Source organism: Phalacrocorax aristotelis, chromosome 7 (genome assembly GCF_949628215.1).
Source record: "Phalacrocorax aristotelis chromosome 7, bGulAri2.1, whole genome shotgun sequence".
NCBI lineage: Eukaryota > Metazoa > Chordata > Aves > Suliformes > Phalacrocoracidae > Phalacrocorax > Phalacrocorax aristotelis.
In genome coordinates, this window is record NC_134282.1 from 11,014,705 (window position 1) to 11,032,984 (window position 18,280).

The window sequence follows — 18,280 nt, forward strand, 5'->3', positions numbered from 1 at the left end:
CCATTAATAACACAAGCAGATCTTCTCTACTTCTCCTCTTGAGAAAAAATAATCTGTGCTTCCATTTTCTTCACAGCCCCAGTCTGTTACATTGTCAACAGCCCAACTGGAAACAACACTGACCTTTTGCTACTAGGCAACATTCAATAGGTATGTATATAACAGGCTCAGAAAGGTTTTCCAAAGGGTTTTGAAATATTTTTGCTTTCACACTGATTTAGGTGGTGATTAAATTTCACAGCACAAATGCTGTTATTTCTTCCATCACCTTGTGCTTTAAAGGACATTGCCAGAATCATTTTTAAAAAAATCACATCACTTACTTTGGGTCCACGTGGCCCTCTGTATCCTGTTACCCCAGGTACTCCTTTTTGGCCCTAAGTATACAAGGAAAGTTTTTGTGTATATTAATATACAGGACATGCCAATGTGCTGTTTAACGTTTTTTAAGTCCTGTTCTGAATTGCAACTATTAAATAGTATTTTCTTATGCAGTGGGTCTGTTCCTCTAGGTGTACTAGGCAGAACAAAACCAAGAAAAATACTTAGGTACTGATTTTTATTTCTGTTAACACTGTCAAACCAGCATGACTGTGGAGTGAGATAGATGTAATTTTTCACTTGCAGGGACCTGCTAATTGAGGCTTTGTTCCTACAAACACGCACGACCGTAGTTCTTTTTGTTTGGTGGTCCATTTAGTTTGATGCAAGCACTCACATGCATAAATCCACATTTTTCTGCACAGCCCCAATCTGAATGGTCTTGATCATGTTGGGTGTTGCACAGCAGCATATGTCACACTTTGCAGTGACGTGGGGAGTTTATGTAAGTTCTTTTGGTCCTTTCCCTCTTCCTCATACATGGCAACCATTTGCATAATCAAAGCCTAAGATCCAATACGTGAAATCTGTTGATTGCATTTAGTATTCAAGCAAGTCAGGCTTGAGGAGATAGACACCCCAATATAGGGCTCCATAATGCAATTTTTGTAACTTCTGTTCTTTTTAAACAAACATTCTAATATTTTAAGGTACTCAACTGTGGCTACAGTAGGTGTGATATTGAAGCAGTAAATAACAGGAACGTGCATTAACAATAGACAACAAAATCACACTTAATGTTCATATTAAAAGAGCACCCTAGGAAGGGTTATGGTTGATAGTTCAAAACATTACGTTGAAGAAATCTCAGAGAGTAATTGCCAAAGATCTGACAAATCAAAGTGTTAGTGAAAAGCCACAAGAGATTCAACAGCAGACTGACCAACTTTATCTGAGCTGCCTGAAAAATTATTTGCTAATGACAAAAAAGTGAAGAAAACTAAAGCAAGGGCAGTATCTCCTTTCTGCATCAAGACAGTCTTCCCTCAAGGACATGAGCTAAAGTACACATGGGCTCTCCTCTCCTGAAAGCCTGTAGGGAAGGGTGCTGAACAACAGGATTTCTGCTGAAGCTGAAGGTTTATTACAGAAAGAAAGATTTGTCTCATGCCGTCCTTGCAAAAATTACATCACAGGACTGTACTTGCCATGTTCACCACAGTTAAATATGAAGACAAATTAACACCTTTTCTCCTTTGAACAGCTGAGCTCCAGGAGGTCCAACTAACAGTGGTGACCCAGGTGGCCCAGGAAGTCCAACATCGCCCTGTGGAAGCCAAAGCAACAGCAGAGAGACATTCTGTTCCACGCAGTGTTTCAGTGAAATTCATGTTTCCCTGTTGTACTACAGCACTACATATTTCTGTACTTCTTGAACATGTACTAATACCTGTAGATACATATAGGTTTGTAGTGAGATCTGTAAGCCTTTCTACCATCTACTACAGCAGTACGTATTTCTGTACTCATTGAACACGTACTAATACCTGTAGATAAATCACGGTTTGTACTGACATCAGGGAAGATGGTAGAGATGCTTACAGATAAGCCAGGTTGATGATCTTAATTCTCTCCTATTCTCCTCAGTCATTAAAAATAATGTTATGGCTAAGGAAATAAACGAGAACTCAGTACTCATGTCTCCTGCTCTGAGTCTGCTGCGGATATAGTTACAAGATTGTCAAATCTCTTGTCTGTACATTGTCTCTCATGCTCCACACCAAAGCCTTTGAGCACAAGTCTTTGTGAATATAAAGATTAAATTATTTATTTGCTATGGGAAGATGTGCATGTTAGAAACTTGCATGAATTCTTAGAAGTGACTGGACAAATTCGTAGAAGAAAAATTAAACATTCCACATTGGTTCTCTAAGTCCTAAGTACGCTAATAGGTGGAGATTATGTGCTTGTCCTTTTCTTACACCCTTTCCTTGGCATCTGTTGCTGAACATAGCAAGTGATGAAATGCAGTGACTGATCTGGTACAGCCACTGTTACTGAAGGGTACTGTTGTGATTATTTAGGCAGCATTGGTACAGAAGGAAATTGCTCTGTAAATGCTAACTAACATAATGATTGTTGCTTTTAAAAATCTCCAGAATATGTTTGATTCCTGCATGCAGCTCACTGAAGGAATCACTTCTGCACAGAATTAATTGATTCACTAACTTCTCCTTCCATTCTAACATGATTCATAGGAGCACACAGCCACAAACTAATGGGTTCCAGGGAACCCAACAAGACTCTATTATACTTCTAATTCTAAAGCAATAATGTATTTAATAATATTTTTTCTTACCGGCTCCCCCTTTTGTCCGTCCACTCCAATACCTGGATTTCCCTAATTGACAAAATGTACAGTTTGAAGATAATCAGAAAATGCTGACATTACAGTTTAATCAAATAACTCCTTTGAAAACCTTGGTAACAAATAATCATAAGGGACATTTCAAATATTTGTATAAATTACGCTATTATTTCACTAACAACTTCAGGAAGTCATTGCCTACCTGTTCACCTGGCAATCCAGGGTAACCTGGAATACCCTTTAAAAGAGAACGAAGACAAGTTAATATGTCTGAGTTAGAGACAGTTTGCTTTGAAAATTACCCCCCTCTTGCCAGTAGCACCTAGAGGCAGAATTTCTTTGTGGGATGCACCTATCCTAAAGTGCATTTTACTTCACCTGATCACTTTCAGGAGGGTTGAACTCTGGCTTCCCACTTTCCTGTCTCCCACAAGGTGGCCTTGGGGAAAGGATGTAAGGAGAGAGCACTAGCAGCATTCCTCCATGACCGCAGACTGCCAGGAAGAAATGTGTTCACCCAGGCATGGGAAGGAACAACATATGCTCCAATTTCTGAACTTCCAAACTCATAAAGTAAGGCAAAAATCTCTTTTAATCATCTGCCTCAAAAATTATTTCTAGGCTTTGATTCACATTAAGACAAGTTCTAAAATTGGTAGACCAGAATTTATTCATATCCCCAAAATGTAAGGCTGTGTAACTGTGGTGCTCTTACAGGCAAGCCTGGTTGGCCTGGGTATCCAGACGGGCCCTTTGTACCTCTTGACCCTCTAGGTCCCTGGAAAAGATGGCAAAAGGTCTGTTTGTGAAAATACCAAGAGCTTACCCTTTGCTCCGCAAAACTAGTCCCTCTAAAATGCCTGCATCACTTGGACCTAGTCTACTGGCCGCTGCATTCCAGTCATGGCCTGAAGCTTATACCGTGCCTGAAACCTCACCGTCGCTAGAGCAGCTCAGCACCAGTTTCTGGATAATACTGTACAGATAATGGACAATGCACAGTTATATGTTATTAATGGACTGAAAGAATACTTTGGCAGTAATTGTGCTACAGTGTGGGGACTTGATACACTTCATCAGTGAACTTTTTTTGAAGGACATACATAAGAAGAGTAACCCAAAGCCATTAAGAATGTGAGTCAGCAACAAAATTAAACTCTCTTCTCACATGTTTTTAGGGCCAAAATATGGCAGCGTGCTACATATTCTTGGGAGATCCACCAGATACTGTTGAAGAAGACATCTCTACACATCTTGAATTTCACGGAGAAAATATTCTGCAAACTGTGAGTACCAGGTCGACAACTGTTCAATGCACAGCTAATGCAGATGGGTATGGTCTGTTTCTGTTCCATTTCAGCCAGCATGACCTGGTCATTGGGTCAGACTACAGGGACTTGGTTTTTGTTAGACTTTATTCTGGAATTTTGCTATTTAAGGCAGGCAGGAAGAAACCCCAATATTTCTTTAATGTACTAAGAAGGAAAATTTGAAAAATCTTCAAGACAAAAAGCATGTATAGAACCCACTGTCTGTACTTACGGGCATGCCGGGGGGTCCAGGATTACCTCTTTCTCCCTGTAATGACAATCATTTAGCAAATGAATCATTACAGGCTTTGTTGTGGGTATTTTCTAACTTTATGGCTATTAAGATCACAAGCTATCTGTTGCAGTTGTATATTTGCTTTTAATCTTTTTTTTCACCAAGCTTTATTAAACAGTGAGGAGTTACGAGAACAATTATATTTGCCATACATGTCTTCCTACAAGATGTGATTTTTTTTCACGATCAGATACTCACTGGAGGTCCTTTTTCAAAATGTGAAACATATACTGAATTTCCTTTTTCTCCTTTTTGCCCGGGGTTTCCCTTTAAAGAAAAAAAGTCTTTTAAAACATGATCCACTTACTGGTATCCTACATTTCTATAAAGATTGAATGATAACTTCTCAGGCTGTGCTTTTCTGGGACCCATACATCACTAAGTAATCCACTAGAACCATCATCACTGCATGAGCATTCTGCAGTTCTTTTATCTAACAAGACCCTTAAAAGTAAAACTGCCTTCTGTACAGCTGAGCAAAACAGCTCCTCACAGCTTCTGGACTCCTGCTCCTTAGCTTTTGGGTACTTCAATATTCTACAGTCTTTACAAATCTTGCCTTTAGTGTCAAGTATATCAATATGCCTAGCTTTTCTTCCAGTGAGTCAGTGGCTTTAAATATTAGCACTCTGCTTTCTTCAACAGTTCATGCTGTGATTCAGAAGAATCTAGAGTGATTCTGCATACAGTTAAAAAGCTGAAAGTACGGACTGTGCTACATGCATAATCTTCAACATTTCCATCTCTTAGGAAATAGGTTTCCCAGTCTATAAAAAAACCTCTGATACCTAAAGGCTCTGTCTTTCTAAAAACTGTGTTCCCATGGTACTTGCTGTGGAGTCCTTTACACAACTTTGCCAATGTTAACACCCTCAAAGCCTCAATCTGACTTGGCAGGAACAGACGACTGCTTTTGCAAAATTTAATTGTAATGCTCAGTTGACTCTTAAGGGCATGATATGTACATATCTGAAGAACGGATATATTAAGACATTTTTTCTGAAGTTTTCTCATTTGAAATCCAAATGTACTGGATATAATTTAACTAAGTTAACCACTTAACTATTGATCTCAATAAAATGGGTTACTGTTTTTCATAGAATTGAACTACTTTAAAACTGTACTAATTTCTTGATATTATACACTGGCTGCTCGAATCCTGGAGTCAGAATGAATCAGGGGAACTACTTATCCCTGGAATGGCACAACAAAAAGAAGATCTACAGCTGTCTGCACCTGGATATAACTACAGTAGACTGGATGCAGATTACAGGTCAAACAACAGCTGCTAGGAAACATAGTAAACACATCAAAAGTTATATTTGTCTTTGGTTACTTTACATGTGGTCTCTTGTGTAATGAAACATCTTTATTAGATTCAGTTTGTTACTTTCTACATGATTTAGGTAAGGGCTTACAAATATAAACTACTTTTCCAATTTATTGGTGAGGTGCATGTACAGATTCTACAAGGTAATGTAAGTAAAGCTGGTGAATATGTACATAGTGTTAAATAAAATCACATGAGACAATGTTATAAATAAGAATAACATAAATATGTTAGCTTTAATATAGAGTCAAGTTGGTACTTGGTGCAACAAAATGATTTAAAAATAGGCAATCTCTGCATAGAGAGGTTGGAATACATTCTTGTACACAAGCAAATATGGTTACTATGCCTTTTTTTTCTGGGTAGCTAAATTAATTTGCACTGGTATTTTAGTGTGTGTATCAAAGGCTACATGCCCATTGTGTCTCCCATTCTTTGTAGGCTGCAAATACTTTTCCAGGCCTGCCAAAGAGCATGCTCCTGGAACTGGGAGGATTTATGCTGTAATTTGTCCCATGTCTCATTTTCCTTTATGTTACTTGGCTAATTTTTAAAGGCAAAACTCTATTTTGAAAGCCATACTAATAGTCTGAGCAGAAGTCATTTTACCATTTGGAGGGTTAATGGGTTACTTTGAGAAGTATAACAAATGCGGTTATCATAAAGTTTTTTATCAGGTTATGTATTTCATAGTATTTATCACAGGTCCAAGTCTGAAATTGTATGTTTTTTCTATTTGCTATATTTTTGATAACATCTTTTCACTCTGCCACCCACTGCATATTTTTTCATTCCCTAAGGCTCAATCAGCATCTTGTTCAGCTCCTACTAAATACATTTGACTTCTCATGTAAATAGCAGTTGGTTTTATTGTTTTATTTAGGAAATTTCAGGGAAGCTCTTAGATCAACTAATCAGCTGTTAATCATTCAGAACTAAAACTTGTTTCCACAAAAATTCAAAGAGTGAGGACTAGATCTTTTCAGCAAAATTTCTTTGGAGCTATAATAATTTATATCCCTTACTGATGTGAATCTGTGTTTTATTTATTAGAAGAGCACTGATAACACAACTATTTAAACAATTTAAAAATGCTTTCCATTTTAACAGCAGAAGTAAACAATATTAAAGAGCTAATTTAAAACATTTTAACTGAAGTGTTCTCTACGTATACAGGTAAACATCCAGGCAAGATTAGGCGTGCACAGAGCAGTGATGAATAGGTATGTGTAGAAAGTGGCATATGAAACTCTAAGAGCATGATTTTGGAAGAGATTTACTAATACACTTGGGTGATCAACCACTAAAAATCCTCAAAAGTTACAGGACTTAGACTTGTTGACGCTTCCACTTATTGCTAATTCATCTCAGGTAAGTCCCTGCTATCAAGGCTTTTAAGAAATTTCAAGTTTTGATAAATGGCGAGATGGTTTCACGCTACTCCTTCTCAGTTGTGCTTCCATGAAATGGTATTAGCTTTGGTGTGGTTACGTACTGGGGAAACAAAGCAGAGTTTGAGTCTCAAGGTAGACATACATACTTCGAGGATATAGAAACTTATTTCAAATTCCAGCTCCAACTTAATCTGTTAAGGCACCAAGTGTCCTTCACTCCCATTAACCTTAGAATTTACTATTGAGCAGTGTAAAGCTAGTGCCATAGTCTAAAACTCCTTTCATTTTAAGAGCTGTTAGCTTGGAGAAGAAATGTACATATACAGTATTCATAGACAGTAGGAATGCCTTTCACATACATAAGGACCTCTTGGTCCAATATAACCATTTTCGCCTGGAAATCCTGGATCTCCTCTTGCGCCATTGCAGCCATCTAAACCACGCTTGCCCCTGGGTCCTTCACTTCCTGGTAATCCCTGAAAGACAGTTTAATATTTGTTAGAGATACACCATGATAAATACGGAATTACTTTTTAAATTAACAGAACAGTGCAGAAACAAATATCTCAGATCTGAAAGACAGGACATCCCACAGTGGTCCCAGTGGACCCAGCTTCATAGAAATGTTTTCTATTGTGATCAATAGATTTTTTTTAGTGTATAACACATGATATAAGTATTTTCTATCTTTTTCTTTGATGCATAGCAAATATAACAGGGACAGCACTTGTTAAAAGGCGCAGACTGAGCTCTTACTTGAGTCAAAAAGTAACATGCTATCTTCTCAGATAAAGCAGACTCTAGCCCTCTAACTATAACCTTTCTTGTGGCTGTAAAGAAAAGCTGAAGAAATACACAAAAGTCATCTCAAGCAGCCTCGTATTTTTTAATGGATAGGATAAACCAAGGAAAAACAGTACACAGCTTGACTCAAGCACACAGTAATCACAGAGATTATGACTATAAATTCATGAATTGAGGAAGTGATTTTCTAACTGAGCAAGAACTAACCAATCTCCAGATAGAGGTTAGTTCTACTAAAGATTAGACACTAAGCAATAGAAACAGTGAGATTTCCCTTGGAATGATCTTTCCATTGGAGGAAAAATTTTTTTCAGAGAATTAAACATTTCTGTAAGGAACAAATAGTAGTTTTGACCCAATTTTTTTTTTTTGGGGGGGTGGGGCAGAGGGGATACTTATGGAGTTTGTTATCAATAATAAACACAGTTGAAGTTAACCTGGCTATTTTACATTTTTGCAAAACATGTAATTCTGTAGGTGACATGATATCAAAAGGTATAAAGCCAAACAATTTATTGAGTGTATTATTCTGTTAGAGGACTTGCTATGACTTTATAGAAACTGTAATTTTTATAAAGCGATATTTATTCAATACGTACAGGAACACCATCTAAACCAGGAAATCCTGGGACTCCAGTTGGGCCCTAAAAACAGATGACATGAAGAAACAAAGTTGCTGAGGTCATTACCTCTTAAAAAGAATGAAAACCAAGAATATGTGATACTATACAGCATGAAACAAGAAACAGTCTTTCTTGAAATATGAATCAAAACCCATAATTGTCAGAAATAAATATCAGAATAAAGTTATATGTGCTTAGCAGAAGACTGGTGCCAATAGCTACTCATGTAACAGATGGTACATTACAGGACAAATGTCTAACTCTTGTACTCATTCATCCTCCAAAGATTATAAAATGACAGAGAAGGGGAAGTTGTCTATAACTTATAAAATAATTCTGTACGTAATTTTACAATCCTGCTCTTGCTTTGATAATACCAGCAGCACAATTTCTATTCACAGGGCTTACATTTCAGGTGTGCTAGATACTGACATTAGTGATTTCAGTCATCCACTGAGATCAGTGGAATTACGCCATTAAAACTAATAGAAAGCACCAAGAGCCAAGCACAGGGATTGTACAGCTATGACAGGTATGGACCTGAACTGCAATTCATACTCCGTAAGTGGTAATAAAATTCTGTTTAGTGTACAGCTATTTAAAAGCACCGTACTCCTCCCTCCAGCTCCACATTCCTCCCACAGCTCTCTTTGAGGTTAAGGAAGATGACATGGTATATCACAATCAGAGACTGAGTCTGTTTCATTTTATTTTGTCTTCTGACAATTCTAATTTTGTAATCCACAGCAAAAATTCCCTGAAACATTTTTTTTCAAGAAAGCTGTAATTCATTTCAGCGAGAATTTTGTGTGAGTGGGAGTACAGTTTGCTTTTTGATCATTCAGGTTCTGTTTCACTTGCCAGTATTTAACATTACATACTGTATCCACCTAAAAGAGCTGTCTATGGTGTTTCCTACCTTATCACCTTTTTCTCCAGCTGGCCCAGGCTGCCCATTCTCACCTCTCTGTCCTTTTTCCCCTGTCAGACCAGGTGGTCCTGTAGATCCCAAGGACCCAATTGGACCTTGAGGTCCGAGCTCACCAGGCTGACCCTGAAAAGAGTCAGAGAAGTGAATGACTACTGCTGTAAACCTCGGAGCAGGCAACATTTCAGAGATGTCTGTATGGATAAAACAAGGCTTACAATGTATACATACTCATGATTCAAAACAGCTTGCTATACAGCCTGCAGACCTGTTCCATGCATTAGATGCTACAGGAACATGATGTTCAGATGTAACTTGCTCAAGATGATAATTTCTTTTCACATTCATCAGGTCTCCAGCACCACCTCTCTGAGAGGCCTGGGATAAAATACAAGCCTTCCTGGCTCTACCAATGTAAGTATCACCTTCTGCAAGCATAAGACTCCACCAAGCATCATATTTTTGCCACCAGAGAAATGATGGCTCATTTTAGACAAAGGGACTTTGTACACAATTAGAACAAATCAACAGAGTTCCCTCTTTAAGTCACACTATATGCTAATTATGTTAAGTTCTCGAGTTCTCATATCTTCCATTATCACTCTCAGATCTTAATGCCTTATTTAAAAGTTGTGAAGTTTCCTGCAGAAAAAAATGATCGTTATTAGCCAACATATTTACATAAGTATCAATTTTAATAGATTGTTTTAAAATGGTTTGGGAGGTTGCAGAATGTTATTTATCTATAGATAGCTCTAAGGTGAGTATCTGTACCTAAAGCACCATACAGATCATCCCCATGGTTCTACTCACTTTTCCAAGGTAATATATATTCTCCTGACATAAAAGTACTTCTCATCCTTACTGGATTTTCCAGTCTACAGCACTGGTGTGGAGTTGTTTTGTTTTTGTTGCAGTGTTTGTTCTGTGCTGCTACAACTATTAAATCGTAGATTAAAGTGCTGAATAAAGCAAGCTTTCTAATCAAACTTCTCATGTGAGCTGTCTACACTTTCACCCTACAAAATCTACATATTTACAGGTCCTTATTTCTCTTACTCATCTTTTGCATTCTGTAACATTATCTTTGTCTAGCTATAACTTGTTATGTTACCCAACTGAAGAGTGTTTTGCTTTCTTTTCAGAATTCATCAATCAATTATACCATGTTCTAAAAAAAGAGAGCAAAATGGAGCCCCATTCATTCCCAAGAAAAGCATACGGCTCTAAGACAACTTGAGGGCAGCAAAGGACATTTCAGTACAACCTCTATTCACAGTAATGACAGACCATACGTTTATTTCTATGAATGAAGGAAAATAAAATTACAGAAATCAAAGGCGATTGTAAGCAGGTATGTTAGCTTCAGGAATCCAATTATGTTGAAACAACAGAACTGAATTGCTCACTTCTCAGTGTAAACATTTCAACAGTATGATTTGAGAGTTGGACGTGAAGCAAAGAAATGTATGGTACGTATCATCCAATCAAATCAGCAAAGAAATCAAGTAATGAGAACATAGCTTACTACATGCTTGGAATAGGAACGTACTATAGGCTTATGCTGTACTGGAAGCAGTACTGGATCACCACTGGTCCTGAAGCCATAAAAAGGAATTTAGTCCAGAGGCTAGGAAAAGAAGTCCTACCCTTACACATAAGGACTACCGTATGTGTAAAAAGTATCCTCATACAAATCATGTTCCATTTGCCTTTACTGGCTCATCTCACTTAAACCTTGATCCTGCTTCCATTGAAGTCACAGGCAAAAATTCCAAGGAAGAACCAGCATGTTGCCTTCAGCAACAGTTACAATTTTCTTGATACCATAATTTGAGCAGTGTAAAATATTGTGCGAATTAAGGGCTACTAGTATTACAATCTGCTGATGCTGCATCCTTCTTAACAACGAATGGACAGTCAGGATTCTGGGTATTTAATTTATTTGTTTGCATAAACAGTTGCAGCCTGTCTATTGGCAGTGTCTTGCACATACTCTGTTGTATAACTGAATTTATTCACTGAAGTACTCTTAAAGCAGCTATTACACCCTTTAAATACTTGCTAAAAAATACACTGCACAGCCATTTTAATTAAAGCATAATTTTGAGTGTACCTTTGTCTTAACAATGCATTTTGTTGAGAACAAGTTTCTGCAGTAACCTTAATACTGAGGTGGGTGTTGGTCTCTTCTCCCAAGTCACTAGCAATAGAACGAGAAACTGCTTCAAGTTGTGTCAGGGGAGGTTTAGATTGGATATTAGGATAAATTTCTCACTGAAAGAGTGTTCAGGCATTGGAACAGGCTGCCCAGAGAGGTGGTGGAGTCACCATCCCTGGGGGTATTTAAAAGACGTGTAGACATGGCACTTCAGGGCATGGTTTAGGAAGCATGGGGGTGTTGGGTTAACGGTTGGACTTGATGATCCTAGAGGTCTTTTCAAACCTTAATGATTCTATCATTCTATGATTCTATGATTTTTAATTCATAATGCATATGCTCTACATTCAAGAATTGAAAGAGAAAATTTTCAAATCATGTTATATCATTTGGACAGTTGAAGAAACATGATTTTGATAGTACTTAGAAAAAAAACCTGAGACACTGTATGAATTTTCTGGTAATTATCCATCATAATTAATCAATAAACACTTCCAGGACATGTAGTCCTTTAGGCTGATAAAATGTCTTTGTTAGTTGCTACCCTGTGAATTTAATTGACTCCGTGGTTTATGTCTTCAGCAGGAGGTAGTGAAGTAATAAAACAGTGTCACTGAATCCAGAATTCACAATAGGTTTGACCACTGATAAAACTTTAGTATGCCGTGTGAAGCTGGTGGATTGTCCCTCTTTCAGCTCAAAGACTGATAATGACTGGGACCTTCGTTATGACCAAACTGATACAATGTCATAACATCTATTATTTGTGCCCAACCAATGTGACTACCACAGTATTACAGTCTCAGGACAGCTGTACAAATAAAGAGATTGAAGGTAGTCATGCTCACGTGGAAATGACAAATTAACTCAGTTAAAAAGAACGAAATGTTATGCCTGCTTTGCCATCTGATGCCAATAAATTCCTTTATGATTTCAATGTCTTGTTAATTGTCTAGGTCAGGAACTACCCATGCCAAGACTATGGTCTGTTATTTTAGCATATCCGGAGCTTGACCTGCAGTAAGGAACTGACTTTTGGCAAAACAAGACTGTATTTTTTTTTAATTAAGTATGCTTCCTAAAACTAAGACTGCAAATACTTCAGAATCATGCAGCAAAGCATTTAATACTGTTTGGCAAAGGCAATGGCCAAGGTTAGTTGGAATGACTTTTTTCAGTTGCCTGAGACACCGAAGAGAACCGGGTTTTTAGTGTACCCTGAGCACTTAATTGTCTGAATGCACAATGCTTTAAAGGAGTCCTAACTGGAAATCAAAAACCTGGTTATGCTTTTGGAGTGAATTCTGTCTTGTTTCTCGTTATTGATAAAGTCAAAAAAAGTCCAGTTATTGCCTTCAACTGGGACAGCAGCCTGTGTTATGGGCTATGTGGACGTACCAGTGATATGTGAAATGCATTTACCTTCTGTTCACATGAACAAAAATGAAAATGCCCAGCAACCCCACAGAATCAGATTGTAGGCAAAAAATATAGTGCCCTTTTTCATCTGCACTAGACTCTGGCTTGTAACCAGTCTTTCTCATTTTACCAGGAGCAGGACAGAGAAAGAGAGGAAAGTACAGCAGTTTGGGGGCAAGAGAGGAGTACACACAAAGGCATTTTCGGACAGATGTTTTCTTTTGTCATTTGCTTAGTGAGGTGGGAGCATCTGCTGCTACTCTAAGCTCCACCCATGCCCTTCCCCCTTTTGGAAGAACAGTGTATTATACAGCAAAGCCACAGCTTCCAGGGCTTGTAGGGGTGTCCGTTCTGGGAATTTTCTGCTCCTCCTCTGTAACTGTATAGGACTGGGAACAAAACCATTTTCACTGTCAGTTAAGGCTCCAAAATAAACTTTCCAAATATTAACTTTATCAGGATGAGGAAAGATCTGAGACCCCACACAACTTGGCATTAAATCCACTCTCTTGTCCTTAATAGAGCACATTTTTCTGTGACTGCGAGTTAAACAGTGAGTGAAGGTCAGACTAATATATGGCACGTACTTTATTCTCAGTTTGTTCAGAAACAGTAGATCACATAACGACTTTTCAGTATTATATAACTTCTTTTTTATAGGCAGACTTTGAGCCGACTCAATGCAATGGTAGCTTAGTGCTTGACTTTTCTCAGTATCTGGATCATACTGCAAGCTACTGGAAAATTCTGTGCTTTTTATCATATTTTTCAGTGGTCCAATGTGCTACAGGAACATAGTACCTGATGATGCAGCTTAGTATTCATAGTGATACTTCATTGAAGCACAACAAATTACAGTGAAGTGCTGAAAACATTTTTTCATGGTGTACTTTGTTTTGTGTTTTAACCCTGTGGAACCACAAAAAGAAAAAGTATCTAATAAGCCAGTGGGTGTCACTATTGTGTTAAACAAACACTGAACAAGAGATAATTTGGCACTGAAACTCTTAAGAAACACTGTTAATGGTTGAAAGAGGAGAGCTGCAAATAGAGCATTTTAGACCACAAATAATTAACACCAGATTAGCAAATAAAATAAAATAAAATAAAATAAAATAAAACAAAACTTTTCTCTTTTTGGTCCAATTCATTTTATTGGAAAGGGTCACCGTGGCAATTTTTTGTTTATTAAAATCTGTGAAACAGAACGATTTTGTAGAGCTTTGTCTTGCCTGATGTGGAGAAGCTTGCCCATCTGCCGCAACTGAGAAAAACACTATTTTTAGTATAGTGGGATGGGGCAACAAAAATATTAAGGAAAGAAAGGAGGGATAATTTAATAAGACCAAAATTTCAGAAGAATTTGAAAACATGTCTAATATGAAAAATGCTAATTTACAGATGTTGTAGCTGGACATTGGGTATGAAGAACAGCTTCAAAGAGACCTTACAATGAGGAGAAAGGAGTGATCCTATTCCACATTCCGGTAAGCAGGCTCCATTCCCAACCAGTTCAAATCCTAACTTCTGGAGCCAGAGAACTGCCTACTGCTCTGGCCAGTTATAAACAAATGTGTGGTCTGCTTCAGATATAGATCTAGGGGTCTTATTTCTCTAGATCTGTTTTTCTATGGTTCTCAGCAAATGCAAGTGAAATGCAATAGAAATACTACAGAAACTTATAACTGGTCTCAGTAATCTTATATTTTAAAACTGTATCGTAGCTAATATACTGGGAAAAATTATCAACAAGTATGAGGCAAATAATGGAAGAGATCTGGGTTTCCTCAGGTGCTAGTGTGCATACATCTCTGATAGTGGATTCAGCTAAACACCTGTATCTGAGATCAAATAGACGGATTTTACATATTCGTTTCCTGAGTGTGCAGCTTTAAAATTCAAACACAAGTGTTGGATATTCCATGTGAATGACAGACTGCCATTGCATACTGGCATGCAGAAAAGTATGATTTAATAAATGCCTCCAACTCCCCAAAACAGACAGAATTTGCACAGTTTCCCCACTAGTGTATCTTAAATATGTACGCTGTGCTGTAAATTGGACTCAGTTAACCCACTAGGATCTCCTAGGAAGAGGCGACAATGCACAAGATCTATTAGGGAGATGTTACAAGAGAAGTGATGCCAGAAGACAGACCTTATATAGAGTTAAATTTCACCGTTCTTACCCCGCTGCCCTGAAGTACACATCAGCTGACTTTCTAACATTCCTGTGACAACCAACTGACTTAGGATCTCTTGTGAGTGCTTACTCCTTACACCTAATATGCCAGAAAATGTGAGACCTTCCTCTTAGATTTCTGTTTGCTAGGTTCTCTCCTACACTAGTATGAAAATAGGCCACTCGCTTCATCTGCAAAAGAACGAACATCGGTCTTCCTGAGTTATATTTATTATTCACTTTGCTCCAGGCATTTCACATGATCTCATAGAAGCTAGATCAGGTTGGGTCATGAATAGACGCTTGCTTTCTAAATCTTCTTAACTCTGCAAACAAAGCCAAAGGAACTGAATGGGATCAAACTCTGGGGTCGGCACAGGACAGGTTTACAATCAGTTAGTGCTAACTGCAAACATTTTTTTAACTATCTAAATTCTGTAAGAGCAGCCAGCATTTTTGGAGGCCTTTGATTCCACACTGCAGGAGTTATCAAGGAAACTACTTCCCAAGTTAGAGAAAGAGAAGGAAATGGAGGAAAGGTTTCACTGTCTGTTGGACATATCAGGAGAAAATTAAAATCATGGACTTTTTGGGAGACCAAAGAGGAAGTGGGAAAAAAAATCTGAAACAATGAAGTTCCTGTTTGCCTCTAATTAAAAACATTGACTGCTATTGCCTACTGGAAGACCATATATCTTGACTGGAAACAAAAGGCAGGAGAAAGTCTCAGTTGTTTCAGGCTGGCACTAAAAATCATGAACACTTACTGGCATATATACTTTCACTAATTACTTTCTCCCCTCATTTATCTGTTCTATAGTTCTTAAATGAATATGTATAGTAGCACACAGTATGTGCAAAGAGATATAACAGCACATTTTAATGGTATCTTATGGAAGAAAGAGTCCTTTTGAGTTGTGACATGAGATCAAGAGATAAACAGTGTAATGTAAAACTAATTCCAACAAGGCTTAATCCCAGCTAAACAGAAGTTGAACTTTCATGGTGATGTGGACAGCTGTAATGATATTAGAATGGGATATGCCACTATCAATAGTGACTAGAATGTTCTTCAGTGACTTCTTGCTAATGAATAGTAGTGCAAATCTGTTTATAGCACAGAGTTATCTAAGACTGAGAGAAGTAAAAAATGACAGGTACACAAGCTCTTCTAAAACCCACTATAGCAACCAATGCTTAAGTGTACTGGTTTTATATAAATATTAAATAAAAGTTTAGCTATTTGCTTCTATTTTTCTTCCAACTTGCCCAATTTCAATATATTCAAGTATGGCTGTGGCAGTTTCCTTTTCTTACTCCCATGGTCATCTTTTCTCTCACTAAAACCTCAATTATCTTGTCCACTTACAATGAAGGCTTTCTATGTTGACATTTAAAAGATTTCCAAATGGAAAACTAGAAGGCAAAGTCTTAATTCCCATTGCATTCACAGTCAGCTGCACAGTTTTCTTACACTGTCCTGGTAACCACAGCTTTAACTCATCACACTTAAACTGCATACAAACAAATGGATGGAAAGAAAGGTCATTCTGCCAAAGATAGTAGGGCAAGACTTGAGGTCCTACTTTCCTATGGAAACTTCAGTCTGTACTATACTCCTGACAGCTGTTCTACTTAAATCATAAACCTAAATATATTTAGGAGTTTGATTTTAGGCGTCCATTCTATTATTACCCTAGTTTTTACTCTTTTAGTGGAGAGACCTTAAGGATAAGGGCTACAGTTATGCCATATGCAACTTAAAATATTTTTAGTTTTACAAAACGTGAACACACTTCACTTGTCACTGGTATTATTACAAATAAACAAAGCTGATTTCTATCAGCTCTAAGACTTTTGTTCTACCTCAATTTTAGTAGAATCTCTGTTATGGATTGACTATAACTCTGCTCCAAACATAGGAATAACCTGTTCACTTTACTAGCTGAATTTCCAGTGGGCAATGCTTCCACTGAAAGTCTATAAAGGAAGGTAACATTCTAGAATCTGTAAAATGGCAATGTCATCAAATACCTGTTATAGTGTTTTAGATGTAAACAAAAATCCCTCAAATGAAACTAGCAACAATATTTTCCTCATGGTCTGCTGACAAAGTGAAATCCTTATCAGATGGGCACACCTTAACTTTGAACCTATACAACTGCTGTTTCCGCAGCAGATAGATATTCTGACTTCTCGAAAAATCTCCTTTTCATTAGTGTGTGGAGAAGGATATAGGGAAAGGACCATTAGCAATGTGTGAAACAAACTGCTTAGGTTCTTATTCAGATGTTAAACTATCACTTTTAAGTTGGGCCTACGGCATCTATCTAGCACGAAGTCTACATTATGATACAATGAGCATCTTTCCTATGGATAATTCCTATACATTCCACTAGGTGTATTATAAATAATGCACTTTGCTAAATAGCTTCTCCCCCACCGCAGCTTTTAGGGGAGATAAAAGTTACTGGACACTTTCCATTGAAACTGAAACTCTATTTGGAAATATCAGCCAACAACAAAGATTCAGAATAGCATACAAATGGTCATCCTAGTTTAATGAAGGGTTTGCAGCTCTTGGAAGAGTTTGAATAACATGATTAATCAATTCCTAATAGGTCTGATCTTGTGTGTTTCTAACATAGATGATACCTTAGCAGTACAGTAAAGAGACAATTTGCCCTTGCTCCCCTGTAAGTCTTAGATTACCATGTTCAGTGGAAGATCACGAAGGGAATACCCTACATCTGACTCCCTGTGGTAAAAGATTAAAAACTAAACAAAAAAAAAAAATTAAAAATAGGTGGACTGGTCTACGTATATCAATGTAACTCAGTACAGATACCGATGTAGCTCACCCAGATGCTACCTTTCTCATTCAGCCTCTGCAAAGGTCCCTGATACTGCAGTTGGTTTAACAGAGCTGAATAAAGACTTCTTGACTTTGAAGGCTGCTATAAGGTTGGCTGTCCAGCCGGTCTGGATAAGGTTATTGTTCCATTGCCTTTCACCAGCAAGTACATGAATTTTCTAGATTTGATATTTTTTTTGGTGCTTCCAGCAAATGTTTGCTGCAGGGGCCAACCCATCCTTATTTTTGACGGCCAGCCTGTGCTAAATAGTGAAAAAGGAAAAAAATATG

General features: G+C 37.6%; 1 protein-coding gene and 1 long non-coding RNA gene across 2 annotated transcripts in view; one reads left to right on the forward strand and one right to left on the reverse strand.

The window, feature by feature from the left end:
* Positions 1–1,667, forward strand: part of LOC142059752 (uncharacterized) — a 74,189-nt gene extending 72,522 nt beyond the window's left edge. The window contains exons 6-7 of the long non-coding RNA XR_012661508.1: positions 77–150; positions 1,586–1,667. This is a non-coding gene — a long non-coding RNA (uncharacterized LOC142059752). The remainder of the gene's footprint in view (positions 1–76; positions 151–1,585) is intronic.
* Positions 1–18,280, reverse strand: part of COL4A4 (collagen type IV alpha 4 chain) — a 77,235-nt gene that overhangs the window by 45,647 nt on the left and 13,308 nt on the right. The window contains exons 6-15 of the mRNA XM_075098774.1: positions 9,365–9,499; positions 8,422–8,466; positions 7,378–7,494; positions 4,493–4,561; positions 4,232–4,267; positions 3,405–3,467; positions 2,892–2,927; positions 2,681–2,722; positions 1,568–1,648; positions 324–377 (exon numbers count right to left, since the gene is read on the reverse strand). Of these exons, the coding sequence (XP_074954875.1) occupies positions 324–377; positions 1,568–1,648; positions 2,681–2,722; positions 2,892–2,927; positions 3,405–3,467; positions 4,232–4,267; positions 4,493–4,561; positions 7,378–7,494; positions 8,422–8,466; positions 9,365–9,499 (678 nt within the window). The remainder of the gene's footprint in view (positions 1–323; positions 378–1,567; positions 1,649–2,680; positions 2,723–2,891; positions 2,928–3,404; positions 3,468–4,231; positions 4,268–4,492; positions 4,562–7,377; positions 7,495–8,421; positions 8,467–9,364; positions 9,500–18,280) is intronic.